Below are 13,813 nucleotides of genomic sequence, written 5' to 3'. Positions count from 1 at the left end.
CTCCTGACCTCAGATGATCTGCCCACCTCAGCCTCCCAAAGTGCTGGGATTACAGGCATGAGGCCTCTATTTTAATTTTCATACAGGCCACCCTGTAAGGGTGGGAGGTAGTATTTTCATCACTTCCATTTTTGAAATGGTGAAACTGAGACACAGGGCAGCTACACCATTTGCCCAAGTTAACCTGACTTGTAAGTGGTAGAGGTGAGATTCAAACCCGAGGCTGTGGAGCTTTTATCCTGTCTGCCTCCCTTTCCATCTTTGCATGCCTACTTTCTCCACGCTAGTGCTTCGCGGTGAAAGTTACTCACCCACCATTTTACAGATGAGGAAATTGAGGCACAGAGGGCCAAGGATGCTTGGGGATGAAAAGTTTTGATGCCCATAGGGTTGCAAAGCAGGGAATTACCAGACTGGGCTCCTCCCACCGGCCCTGGCCAATGTGGAAGAGACTCCCGGCTCAAGAAGGGAAGATTTCTTCCTTAATCCCCACCCTTCTAGTATTGGTACAATCAGAGGGTAGCGCCTGTTCAGCGAAGGGGTCTAGCGCCTCCTCCTGGTTATAATCATTAAAAAACAGGGCCGGACGCGGTGGCTCACACGTGTAATCCCAGTACTTTGGGAAGCGAAGGTGGGCAGATCACCTGAAGTCAGGAGTTCGAGACCAGCCTGACCAACATGGGAAAACCCTGTCTCTACTAAAAATACAAAATTAGCCGGGTGTGGTAGCATGCACCTGTAATCCCAGCTACTGGGGAGGCTGAGGCAGGAGAATCACTTAACCTGGGAGGCAGAGGTTGCTATGAGCTGAGATCGTGCCATTGCACTCTAGCCTGGGTAACAAGCACGAAACTCTGCCTCAAAATAATAATTAAAAAAGGAACTCCAAGACAAGGGCTGTGTGTTGGATGGAGGGGGAGGGTCCTGCTTACACTCTAGTCGGGTGGAAGCTGGAGGTGTGGGTGGAGAGACCTATCCTTGTGAAGATGATTTCAGCTAATGATGCGGTAATGGCTGGGAAGCCAGTAAATGTTTGTTGAATGAATTAATGAAAGACACATTTGGGCTGGGAACGATGGCTCACACCTGTAAACCCAGCACTTTGGGAGGCTGGGGCACGTGGATCACTTAAGGCCAGGAGTTTGAGATCAGCCTGGGCAACACGGAGAAACCTCGTCTCTACTAAAAATACAAAAATTAGCCTCAAATGGTGACACCTGTAATCCCAACTACTCAGGAAGCTGAGGCAGGAGAATCACTTGAACCTGGGAGGCGGAGGTTGCAGTGAGCCGAGATGCACCATTGCACTCCAGCCTGGGCGACAGAGCAAGACAAAACCAACCAACCAACCAAACACACTATTGCAGTCTATAAGGAGAGGGATGATGGTGGCTTGGATTTGGGTGGTGGCCATGGACATGGTGGTAAAGGGATTGATTTGGGATAAATGTCAGAGGTTCAGCCAATAGAGCTTTCAATTATTTATTTATTCAACAGGTATTTATGGGGCATGTATTTACAGGCCAGGTGCTGCATAAGGGAAGGTCAGCAGTGACCCAAAGAGGCCGGGCACCGTGGCCCACGCCTGTAATTCCAATGCTTTGGGAAGCCGATGTGGGAGGATTGCATGAGGCCAGGAGTTCAAGACCAGCCTGGGAAACATAGTAAGAGCCCCTCTCTGCAAAAAAAAAATTTTAATTAGGCCGGGTGCAGTGGCTCATGCCTGTAATTCCAGCACTTTGGGAGGCTGAGGCGGGCAGATCATGAGGTCAGGAGATTGAGACCATCCTAGCTAACACGGTGAAACCCAGTCTCTACTAAAAATATAAAAAAAATTAGACGGGCGTGGTAGCATGCGCCTCTAGTCCCAGCTACTCGGGAGGCTGAGGCAGGAGAATAGCTTAAACCTGGGAGGTGGAGGTTGCAGTGAGCCGAGATCACACCACTGCACTCCAGCCTGGGTGACAGAGGTGACAGAGGAAGACTCTGTCTCAAAATAAAATTAGCCAGGCACAGTGGTACAAGCCTGTAGTTCCAGCTACTTGAGAGACTGAGGCTGGAGGATCACCTGAGTCCAGGAGTTCAAGGCTGTGGTAAGCTATGATTGTGCCACTGAGGTCCAGCCTGGGTTGGGATTATGCCTGTCATCCCAACACTTTGGGAGACCAAGGCGGGCAGATCACTTGAGGTCAGGAGTTCGAGACCAGCCTGGCCAACGTGCTGAAACCTCGTTTCTGTGAAAGTACAAAAATTACCTGGGCGTGGCGGCAGGTGCCTGTAATCCCAACTGCTTGGGAGGCTGAGGTGGGGGAGAATCACTTGAACCTGGGAGGCAGAGCTTTTGGTAAGCCGAGATCTCGCCACTGCACTCCAGCCTGGGTGACAGAGTGAGGCCCTGTCACAAAAGAAAAGAAAAGAGAAGGGAAGGGAAAGGAAAGGCAGGCAAGGGAGAAAGAGGGAGGAAGGAAGGAAGGGAGAGAGAGAGAGAGGAAGGAAGGTAAAAAGGATGAAATAACTATGATAAAAACAAGATTTGTTGGATAAAGATCAGGGCTTAACCTAGGGAAGTAGGTAGGGCTGATGGTGTGCAGAAAAAGCTGTGATTTGAAATCAGGGGATTTGGGAAGACCTCATGGGAAGGTAGCATTTGAGCAAAGACCTGTAGGAGTGAGGGAGCTAGCCATGAAGTGGCTTAAGGTGGACGACACAGCTGTGCAAAGGTCCTGGGGCAGGACCGTATGCTCCTGCACCATGGAGAAAGAGTGAGGAGCAGGGAGAGGGAGGAGGGGAGGACAGACAGGGAGGGAACTGGGCAATTCAAGCAGAGTTTTGTGGGCCTTGGGGAGGACTTGGGCTTGTCCCTTGAGGAAAGTGGGAGCCATAGAGGGTTGTGGGCAGAGAAGGGGTGGGCTCTGACTCAGGTGCTCACAGGCAACCTCTGTTGGTGACTGCAGGGAGGACAGACTGTGGGGGATGGGGGCTGCAGTCAGGAGACCAGGCGAGTGATGATGGGGCTGGACCAGAGGATGGGGTGAGAAGTGGGTGAATTCTGGGTATATTTCAGAGTGTCACTGTCTGCATATGGAGGAAGCTCGCCTGTCTTGTAGTCTAGCTGGCTTGACTCCCCTAGCCCCCCAACTCCCCGTGCCCAGGCCTGTGTCCAGTGGGCGGAGGAAGGAGATGTCAGATTCTGTATGGGGTGGGGCTGGGCTGCAGGTGCTCCCCCAACTCCCCCTGCCCCATGGCTCCTCCTCCTCCGCCCCCTCTCAGGGCGACAGTTACAGGCAAAGAAGAGGAAGTGGTAGCACTAGCTGTCGCTCCACAGGCGAGCAGGGCGGGCGTGCGGGCGGGCGGGTGGTGGAGGCCGAGAGGGTGCACGGCCAGCCCCGGGCAGGCAGCGGCCATGGAACTGTGGCGCCAGTGCACCCACTGGCTCATCCAGTGCCGCGTGCTGCCGCCCAGCCACCGTGTGACCTGGGATGGGGCTCAGGTGTGTGACCTGGCCCAGGCCCTCCGCGATGGTGTCCTTCTGTGTCAGCTGCTTAACAACCTGCTACCGCATGCCATCAACCTTCGTGAGGTCAACCTGCGCCCCCAGATGTCCCAGGTAAGCCTTCCGAGGGCAGGTGTGCTGAGGGCTGGAGACGGGGGTCCTCCCCGGGGCTGACAGTAAGGGGTTGATGTGCTCCACCTCTGGGCCTGCAAAGTAGGGGGGTATGCTTATAGGTCCAGGGCTGGCCCAGGGGGTGGTCACAATCTGAGATTCTGGTGTGGCCTCCCGAAGCTTAACAGTTCCCCTACCCCATGTGAGTTCACAGGCCCTGAGTTGGCCCAAACTCAGCTGAGAACTGGCGAACTAGAGGTTAACTCTCTCAAGCCCCAGGCTGACCCTACTGGGGCTCATGCCCCCAAATGGGACCAACCCGAGGTCCCTGGGGGCACCTCAGAACCCCCAGGGTAGCCGATGGGTTACCTGAAGTTTTGGACTCCTTTGACCCCCCAAGTCTGGCTGTGGGGGAGGGGCCTCCGCCAACATCTTCCCCACATGTGTCTCCTCCTCCCAGGCCCTGGGCCCCTTCCTTCCCCTTACATCTTCCTTCCCCCTTGGCTTCCTGCCTGGGCCTGGGGCAACGTGGGGCAGGTGGGGGGCTGCGGCCCCAGGGATCCGAGCTTCCTCCCAGGGGAGACATTGAGGCAGGCCCAGTCCTGGGCTTAGAGACTGAGTGGGTCCTGAGGTCTTGGCGCCTGGAAGAGCTGCATTTTCTCTGCAGGGATTTCTGCAGGGGCCCAGGCTGGAGGGGTGATGTCGGATTTGACTGTGGCCGTCCCAGGCTGGCTCAGGAAATATATTCAAATCCCTATTTGAATGTGGTTGGCTGGGCGTGGGATGTACTGGCTCATGCTCATGTAGCATCTCTTGTCTGCTTCCCCAGGGCTGCTGGGTGGAAATAGGGGACGGGGCAGGGCTGGTGGAGTCCCATCCGCTCTGGGGTATAAGGAGAGACAGCCCTATCCTGGGGTCTGGGGGATACAGCCCTGCCCTGAGGTCTGAGGGGACAGCTCGCATCTGGCCCTTAGGCTGGCCCTGCAGCTGAGGAGCTGGGAGGATAAGTTCATGGAGATGGGCCCATGGGGGTTCCTGGGGGGTGGTTCTCAGGGGCAGGGCCACTGGTGGGAGAGATTGGTGGGCCTTTGTTCCTTTTGTTTTTTTATTTTGTGTTTTATTTTTGAGATGGAGTCTTGTTCTGTCACCCAGGCTGGAGTGCAGTGGTGCAATCTTGGCTCACTGGAACCTCCACCTCCCGGGTTCAAGTGATTCTCCTGCCCCGGCCTCCTGGTAGCTGGGACTACAGGCATGTATCACCATGCCTGGGTAATTTTTTTTTTTTTTTTTCATTTTTAGTAGAGATGGGGTTTTGCCATGTTTACTAGGCTGGCCTTGAACTCATGACCTCAGGTAATCCGCCCTCCCTGGCCTCCCGAAATTCTGGGATTACAGGAATGAGCCACCATGCCTGGCCCTTCTGTTTCTTTAGTGCCAGGGGCTTACGCCATCCTCAGCTGGGACAAGTCTTCCCGAAAGGAGAAGACACTCCTCCCTGTACCCGAGCATCCATCCTCTCTGGCCACGGGCCATCCCAGCTTTGCCTACATTTGCGTAACCTCCTTCTGGTTCCCAGGGAATGAGGAAGTAGTCATGGGACCCGTTAGGCCCCAGACCCGGCAGGGAGTCAAGGTCTCTGTGATGCTTCAATAGCAGCTAATGGGAAAGTGGATAGACTTAAGAATGAACTTCCACTCTTGTGTGTGTCTCAGTTAAAGCCAGTTTTTGGATGAAGGGTGAGGATGCATGAAGCTAATCTCTAGGGGAGCAGCTGCACTCCAAAGAGAGTCCTAATCCACCCATCCGTCCTTCCATTCATCCATCCACGCATCTACTCATCTATCCACTCATCCATCCAACCATCTATTCATTCATCTATCCATTCAACCACCCACCCATTCATCCATTCATCTGTCCATCTATCGATCCACTCATTTACTCATTTATCCATCTATCAGTCTATCCATCCATTTTTCCATCCATCCATCCACACACCCATCCATGGATCCATGCATTCACTCATCTATCATCCACCTACCCACCCATCCATCCATCCATCCATCCACCCACCCACCCATCCATCCATTCATTCATCCATCCACTCTACCCATCTATCCACTCATTCATCATTCATCTATTCATCCATCCATCCATTCAACCACCCACCCATTCATCCACTCATCTGTCCATCTATCCATCCACTCATTTACTCATTTATGCATCTATCAGTCTATCCATCCATCCACCCATCCACCTACCCATCTATCCATGGATCCATGCATTCACTCATCTATCTATCATCTACCTACCCACCCACCCATCCATCCATCCATCCACCCACCCACCCACCCACCCATCCATCTACTCATCCATCCACCCATCCATCCATCCATCCATTCACCCACCCACCCACCCATCCATCCATTCATCCATCCACTCCTCTACCCATCCATCCACTCATTCATTACTCATCTATTCATCCATCCATCCATTCAACCACCCACCCGTTCATCCACTCATCTGTCCATCTATCTGTCCATTCACTCATTTACTCATTTATCCATCTATCAATCTATCCATCCATTTTCCATCCATCCATCCACCCATCTACCCACCCATCTATCCATGGATCCATTGTTCACTCATCTATCATCCACCCACCCATCCACCCACCCACCCACCCATCCATCTACTCATCCATCCACCCACCCATCCATCCATCCATCCATTCACCCACCCACCCACCCATCCACCCATCCATCCATTCATCCTTCCACTCCTCTACCCATCCATCCACTCATTCATTACTCATCTATTCATCCGTCCATCCATTCAACCACCCACCCGTTCATCCACTCGTCTGTCCATCTATCTGTCCATTCACTCATTTACTCATTTATCCATCTATCAATCTATCCATCCATTTTCCATCCATCCATCCACCCATCTACCCACCCATCTATCCGTGAATCCATTGTTCACTCATCTATCATCCACCCACTCACCCAGCCACCCATTCATCTACTCATCCATCCATCCATCCACCTACTCATTTCTCCATCCATTCACTCATCTATTCATTCATCCATTCAACCACCCACTCATTCATCCACTCATCTATCCATCCATCCATCTACTCATTTACTCATTTATCCCTCTATCAGTCTATCCATCCATTCACTCATATATCTGTCACCCACTCACCCACCCACCCACCCATCCATCCATCCACCCACTGCATCCATCCACTCATCCACCCACCTACTCATCTATCTGTCCATGTACCCACCCATCCATCCAACAATGACAACGTCTGCCAGGCCCTGTTCTTGGTGCTAGGAACAGTGGGAATAACACACACACACACACACACACACACACACACACACACCTGTTGTTGAGGAGCCTGCATTCTAGTGGGGGAGGCTGACAGTGAGGAAGTAAGACAATGTATAAGCCTGGAGGTGGTACGTGCTGCCCTGGAGAAAACAAGGTGGGACAGGGTATGCAGGGGGCACTGTGACTAGGAGGGCTAGTGGTAAGGTGATAGTGGAGCAGGGACCTGGGGAAAATTAAGGAATGAGTCATGTGGATCTGGGGAAATGGAGTCCCAGGCAGTGGTTACTGCCAGTGCAAAGGCCCTGAGGTAGGACCTGGTCAGTGCCTGTATGTTCAGGGTAGGGACTGGCCCAGCTGGTGGGAACGGTGCAGGAGGTCAGATTTGAGTGAATCTCCAAGCTGGCTGGTCCCCTTGAGATCCGAGGCCCAGAGAGAGAATGATACCATCATGGGAAGCCACAGCTATACCGACATACCAACTCTCCCTTTTTTTTTTTGGGATGGAGTTTCGCTCTGTCACTGAGGCTGGAGTGCAGTGGTGTGATCTTGGCTGACTGCAACCTCTGCCTCCCTAATTCAAGCAATTCTCTGCCTCAGGCTCCCAAGTGGCTGAATTACAGGCGCACACCACCACACCTGGCTAATTTTTTGTAGTTTTAGTAACAACAGGGTTTCACCATCTTGGCCATACTGGTCTTGAACCCCTGACCTCGTGATCCACCTGCCTTGGCCTCCCAAAGTGCTGGAATTACAGGCGTGAGCCACTGTGCCTGGCCCTTTTTTTTTTTTTTTTTAATGAGACAGAGCTTTGCTGTCTCCCAGGCTGGAGTGCAGTAGCACCATCCCAACTCACTGCAGCCTCTACCTCCCGGGTTCAAGCAATACTCCTGCCTAAGCCTCCTGAGTAGCTGGGATTATAGGCACTCATCACCATGCTTGGCTAATTTCTGTCACCCAGGCTGGAGTGCAGTGGCACGATCTTGGCTCAGTGCAACCTCCACCTCCCGGGTTCAACAGATTCTGTCTCAGCCTCCCGAGTAGCTGGGACTACAGGTGTGCGCCAGCATACCTGGCTAATTTTTAAATTTTTGTAGAAATGGGGTTTTGTTATGTTGCCCAGGCTGGTCTTGAACTCCTGGCCTCAAGCAATCCTCCCGCCTCAGCCTTCCAAAGAGCTGGGATTACAGGCGTGAGCCACTGCACCCGGCCAGAATAGAGGTTCTTATCTCCGCTCCTCCCATGACAGGAAAGATGACACACGCCACCCACTGCTCCATGCGTGCTTTCCTCACTAATCACCTTGGCAGTCTTTCCATGTCAGCCTGTAGCGATTATAACTATTCTTTATAACATGGCTGCTATTCCACTTATTTTAACAAACACGGTCAGGTGCGGTGGCTCACACCTGTTATCCCAGCACTTTGGGAGGCCGAGGTGGGCAGATCACAAAATCAGGAGTTCGATACCAGCCTGACCAACATGGTGAAACACCGTCTCTATTAAAAATACAAAAGTTAGCTGGGCGTGGTGCGCACGCCTGTAATCCCAGCTATTCAGGAGGCTGAGGCAGGAGAATCGCTTGAATGTGAGAGGCGGAGGTTGCAGTGAGCCAAGATTGCACCACTGCACTCCAGCCTGGTGACAGAGTAAGACTCTGTGTCAAAAATAAAATAAAAGTGGGAGAGAATAATTTCCCTATTCTACAATTATAGCTTTTTTTTTTTTTGAGATAAAGTTTTCCTTTGTCCCCCAGGCTGTAGCACTGTGGTGCAATGCTGCCATCAAGGCTCACTGCAGCCTCCATCTCCCAGGCTCAAGTGATCCTCCTACTTCAGCCTCCCAAGTAACTGGGACTACAGGTGCCTGCTACCCTGCCTAATTAAGATTTTTAAAATTTTAAAATCATTTTTAATTTTTGTGGGTACATAGTAGACATATATTTATGGGGTATATGAGCTATTTTGATACAGGCATGCAATGTGAAATAAACACATCATGAAGGAGGTTTTCTTTTAATTATTTATTTATTTTTGAGATGGAGTTTTGTTCTTGTTGCCCAGGCTGGAGTGCAGTGGCGTGATCTCCGCTCACTGCAACCTCCACCTCCCAGGTTCAAGCAATTCTGCTGCCTCAGCCTCCCGAGTAGCTGGGATTACAGGCACCTGCCACCACGCCCAGCTAATTTTGTAGTTTTAGCAGACACAGGATTTCACCAGGTTGGCCAGGCTGGTCTCAAACTCCTGACCTCAGGTAATCTGCTTGCCTTGGCCTCCCAGAGTGCTGGGATCGCTGGTGTGTACCATCATCCCTGGGTCAATTATAGCTTCTAAAAAATAATAATAACCTTGTCCATGAATCATTTTCCAGCTCCTCTGCTGTGTGACCTTGGGCACATTACTAAATCGCTGTGTTCCCTGGTTTCTCATCTATAAAATGAGGATGCTATATTTCTATTTAAGGCATTGTTGTGGGGGATAAGTGAATTATTGTAAAGAACCTAGAAAAGTATTTAGCTGCCTATACAGTCATGTGTTGCTTGATGAAAGGAATCTGTTCTGAGAAATGCCTTGTTAGGTGATTCATGGTTGTGTGAACACCGTAGAATACACTTACACAAATATAGATGCTTCGGCGTCTGCATACCCGGGCTATACAGTATAACCTATGGCTCCTAGGCTACAAACCTGCCCAGCATCAGACTGCACTGAATACTTAACACTGCGTTACAAGATTTATCTTTCCTTTTTCTTTTTGAGACAGAGTCTCACTCTATTCCCCAGGCTGGAATACAATGACGCCATCTCGGCTCACGGTGACCTCTGCCTCCTGGGCTCAAGAGATTCTCCTGCCCTCAGCCTCCTGAGTGGCTGGGATTACAGGTGTGTGCCACCACACCCAGCTCATTTTTTTGTATGTTTAGCAGAGACGGGGTTTCACCATGTTGGCCAGGCTAGTCTTGAACTCCTGACCTCAGGTGATCTGCCTGCCTCGGCCTCCCAAAGTGCTGGGATTGATTTCAGGTGTGAGCCACCACACCCAGCTGATTTCTTCTATACCATATTTTATGCAAAGATTTCTTATCTTTCTTTTGAGACAGAGTCTTGCCCTGTCACCCAGACTGCAGTGCAGTGGCACGATCTCTGCTCACTGCAACCTCCACTTCCCAGGTTCAAGTGATCCACCTGCCTCGGCCTCCTAAGCAGTTGGCACTACAGGTGCACACCACCAAGCCCACTATTTTCTAAAGTAGAGATGGTGGTCTCACTATGTTGCCTGGGCTGGTCTCAAACTCCCAGCCTCACGAATAATCCTCCCACCTCGGCCTCCCAAAGTGCTGGGATGATAAGTATGAATCATCATGCCTCCACTAAGCCTTGTTTTTTTTTTTTTCTTTTTGAGATGGAGTCTCTCTCTGTCATCAGGCTGAAGTACAGTGGAGCAATCTTGGCTCACTGCAAACCCTGCCTCCCGAGTTCAAGTGATTCTTCTGCCTCAGCCTCCCCAGTAGCTGGGACTATAGGCACGCACCACCACACCCTGCTAATTTTTGTCTATTTTTAGTAGAGACGGGGTTTCACTATGTTGACCAGGCTAGTCTCGAACTCCTGACCTCAAGTAATCCGCCTGCCTCAGCCTCCCGAAGTGCTGGGATTATAGGCATGATATGTTTTTATTTTTCAAATTTTAAGACGTTTTATTTTGTCAACGGAAATGCTAGCCAATCTTTGTGTTTTTGATAGATATTGCCAAATTGTTATCTGTCTGGGACTGTTTCCATATGAATTGTTTCAATTATGCCACCACATGCTAGACAGAGGACTTGCTTCGCCGCCGCCTCCCCGGCAGATGGTTCTGTTGTCAAGATTTTGGAGTTTTGCCAGCTGGATGGGTAATCGGTGGAGCTCATTAAGTCTCAATTTACATTTTCTCCTATTCTGAGTGAAGCCGAGCCTCCTTCCTATGTTTAAGAGCATTTATGTTTTCTTCTGGTGAGCTAATCTGTTCATATCACTTGCTTACTATTATCGCTGCCCTTTACTACCGACCTTTTCTCTTACTGATTTTTTTTTTTGAAGCTGAGTCTTTCTCTGTTGCCCAGGCTGGAGTGTAGCGACGTGATCTCAGCTCACTGCAACCTCCGCTTCCCAGGTTCGAGTGATTCTCGTGCCTCAGTCTCCTGAGTAGCTGGGATTACAGGTGTGTGCCAAGACGCCCAGCTAAATTTTGTATCTTTAGTAGAGACGGGGTTTTGCCATGTTGGCCTGGCTGGTCTCAAAATGGCCTGGCCGTGAGTGATTGGCACACCTTGGCCTCTCTAAGTGCTGGGATTACAGGCTTCTCTTACTGATTTTTAGAAGCTCTTTATATATTAGGTTGACTTAAATTGCAAGTCAGGTATTTGCTAGCTTTGTGGTCTTGGAGAAAAAAAAGATGAGTTAACCCATCAGATCCCTGATTGTTTTATCTGTAGAGTAGGAAATCTATAAAATGGGAATGTTGACTGTGCATGTGGCTCACACTTGCAATCCCAGCACTTCGAGAGGCTGAGGTGGGTGGATCACCTGAGGTCAGGAGTTCAAGACCAGGAGTTTGTCAACATGGCAAAACCCTGACTCTACTAAAAATACAATTAGCTGGGTGTGGTGGCCAGCACCTGTAATCCCAGCTACTCGGGAGGCTGAGGCAGGAGAATTGCTTGAACCCAGGAGGCAGAGGTTGCAGTGAAACAAGATTGCACCACTGCACTCCAGCCTGGGAGATGGAGTGAGACTCCATCTCAAAAAAAAATTAAATAAATAAAAATAAAATGGGAATGTTGATAGTACCTTTATTTCAGAGTGGTGTAAGGATTAAAGATAAGATAAATCAAATTCCCAGCATGGTAATTAACACACAACGAGTGCTAAATGAATGGGAGTCATTAGTTTTGTTAATTTAATTCCATTGAGTCTGAGCTGCCTGTAGGCAGTGGTATACAAGTCAGGGTATATATGTTAACCGCTGTAACAAATTGCATCATTTTGCTGGGCAGGATGGCTCACACCTGTAATCCCAACCCTTTGGGAAGCCAAGGCAGGCTAATTGCTTGAGGCCAGGAGTTGGAGACTAGCCTGGGCAACATACAAGATCCCCATATCTACAAAAGAAATACAAAAATATTAGCCAGGCATGGTAGCATATGCCTGTAGTCCCAGCTACTTGGGTGGCTGAGGCAGGAGGATCTCTTGAGCCCAGGAGTTGGAGGCTGCAGTGGGCTGTGATTATGCCACTGCAGTCCAGCCTGGGTGACACGGTGAGACCGTGTCTTGAAAAGAAAAAAACAAAAAAACCCCAAACCCAAACAATGATAGTGAGAGTTTACTTCTTACATCACAGTTCAGTTTGGGTCATCTCGGGGGTCGGAGGAGGAGGGCTCTGTGTTATAAAGGCTCTCTAGGCCCCAGGCTCCAGCATCAAATGGTCTTAGCTTCCTTAAGGACGTTGGAGTCTCTTCTGCTGGGGAAAGATTGCTATGAGAGGATTTCACAGGCCAGGCCTGGAAATGGCTCCATCACGTCCATTCTCTTTTTTTTTTTTTTGAGACGGAGTTTCCCTCCTGTCGCCCAGGCTCGAGTGCAATGGTGTGATTTCGGCTCACTGTAATCTCCACCCACCAGGTTCAAGTGATTCTCCTGCCTCAGCCTCCCAAGTAGCTGGGATTACAGGCATGTGCCACCACACCTCACTAATTGTGTGTGTGTGTGTGTGTGTGTGTGTGTGTGTGTGTTTCAGTAGAGATGGGGTTTCACCATGTTGGCCAGGCTGGTCTCGAACTCCTGACCTCGGGTGATCCACTCGCTTTGGCCTCAAAGTGCTGGGCTTACAGGCATAAGCCACTGTGCCCAGCCTCCATTCTTGTTATTGGCCAGAACTTGGTCATATGGCTCCATTTAACTACCAGGGAGATGAGGAATGTGGTTTGACTGGGAGCTGGGAGAAGAAGGAGATAGGCTGGGTGGACGCAGAGAAGTCAGTGCCCTAGAACCTCAGGGTAACGACTAGCTGGCTGCAGAAATGCAGAACGGAGGGGGCTATAGGAATGCAGGTCTAGGGCTGGGCATGGTGACTCATGCCTATAATTTCAGCACTTTGGGAGGCCGAGATGGGAGGATTGCTTGAGGCCAGGAGTTCGAGACCAGCCTGGGCAACATATCACGGTCCCATCTCTACAAAAAAATTAAAAAATTAGCCTGGCATGGTTGTGCATGCCTATAGTCCCAGCTACTCAGGAAGCTGAGGCGGTAGGATGTCTTGAGCCCAGAAGTTCGATGCTGTTACTGTACTCTAGCCTGGGCAAAAGAGGAAGACCCTGTCTCTAAATAGATATATGCAGGTCTGTGGAAATCTCAACGGGATATAGCATGAGGAGGCTCCGAGCCAAGGCCATGGGGAGGAATTCAGTTGGGGATGAGGGGGCTGGGTGACAGCAAACCTCAGCAAAATGGGTTGAGCTGATTGGAAAACATCCTCACCTTGCCTGCTAGGACCGACAGGAGGGGCGCCTAAGAGGGTCAGCACTTGGCACTTGGCATTTCCTTTCCATTCCATTCTGTTCTTTTTTGTTTGTTGAAACAGAGTCCCACTTTGTCACCCAGGCTGGAGTGCAGTGGCACAATCTCGGCTCACTGCAACCTCCACTTCCCAGGTTCAAGCGATTCTTCTGCTTCAGTCTCCTGAGTAGCTGGGATTACAGGTGCACGCTGCCATGCCTGGCTAAGTTCTTGTATTTTTAGTGGAGACGGGTTGTCACCATGTCACCGCCCGCCTCCGCCTCCCAAAGTGCTGGGATTACAGGCGTGAGCCACCACGCCTGGCCTCCATTCTGTTCTA

At 50.6% G+C, this 13,813-nt stretch overlaps 1 protein-coding gene across 1 annotated transcript in view; it reads left to right on the top strand.

Annotated features, from left to right (window-relative positions):
* The first annotated feature begins 3,303 nt into the window (after positions 1 to 3,303).
* VAV1 (vav guanine nucleotide exchange factor 1) overlaps positions 3,304 to 13,813 on the top strand; it is a 68,875-nt gene continuing 58,365 nt past the window's right edge. The window contains exon 1 of the mRNA XM_064382009.1: positions 3,304 to 3,607. Coding sequence (XP_064238079.1) covers positions 3,404 to 3,607 — 204 coding nt within the window. The 5' untranslated portion in view covers positions 3,304 to 3,403. The remainder of the gene's footprint in view (positions 3,608 to 13,813) is intronic.

This window comes from Aotus nancymaae, unplaced genomic scaffold, assembly GCF_030222135.1.
Source record: "Aotus nancymaae isolate 86718 unplaced genomic scaffold, 86718_ANA_hifiasm-v0.15.2.pri h1tg000028l, whole genome shotgun sequence".
NCBI classification, from domain to species: domain Eukaryota; kingdom Metazoa; phylum Chordata; class Mammalia; order Primates; family Aotidae; genus Aotus; species Aotus nancymaae.
Note: the sequence above shows the minus strand (reverse complement) of the source record. Positions and strands in the feature narration are given on the sequence as shown.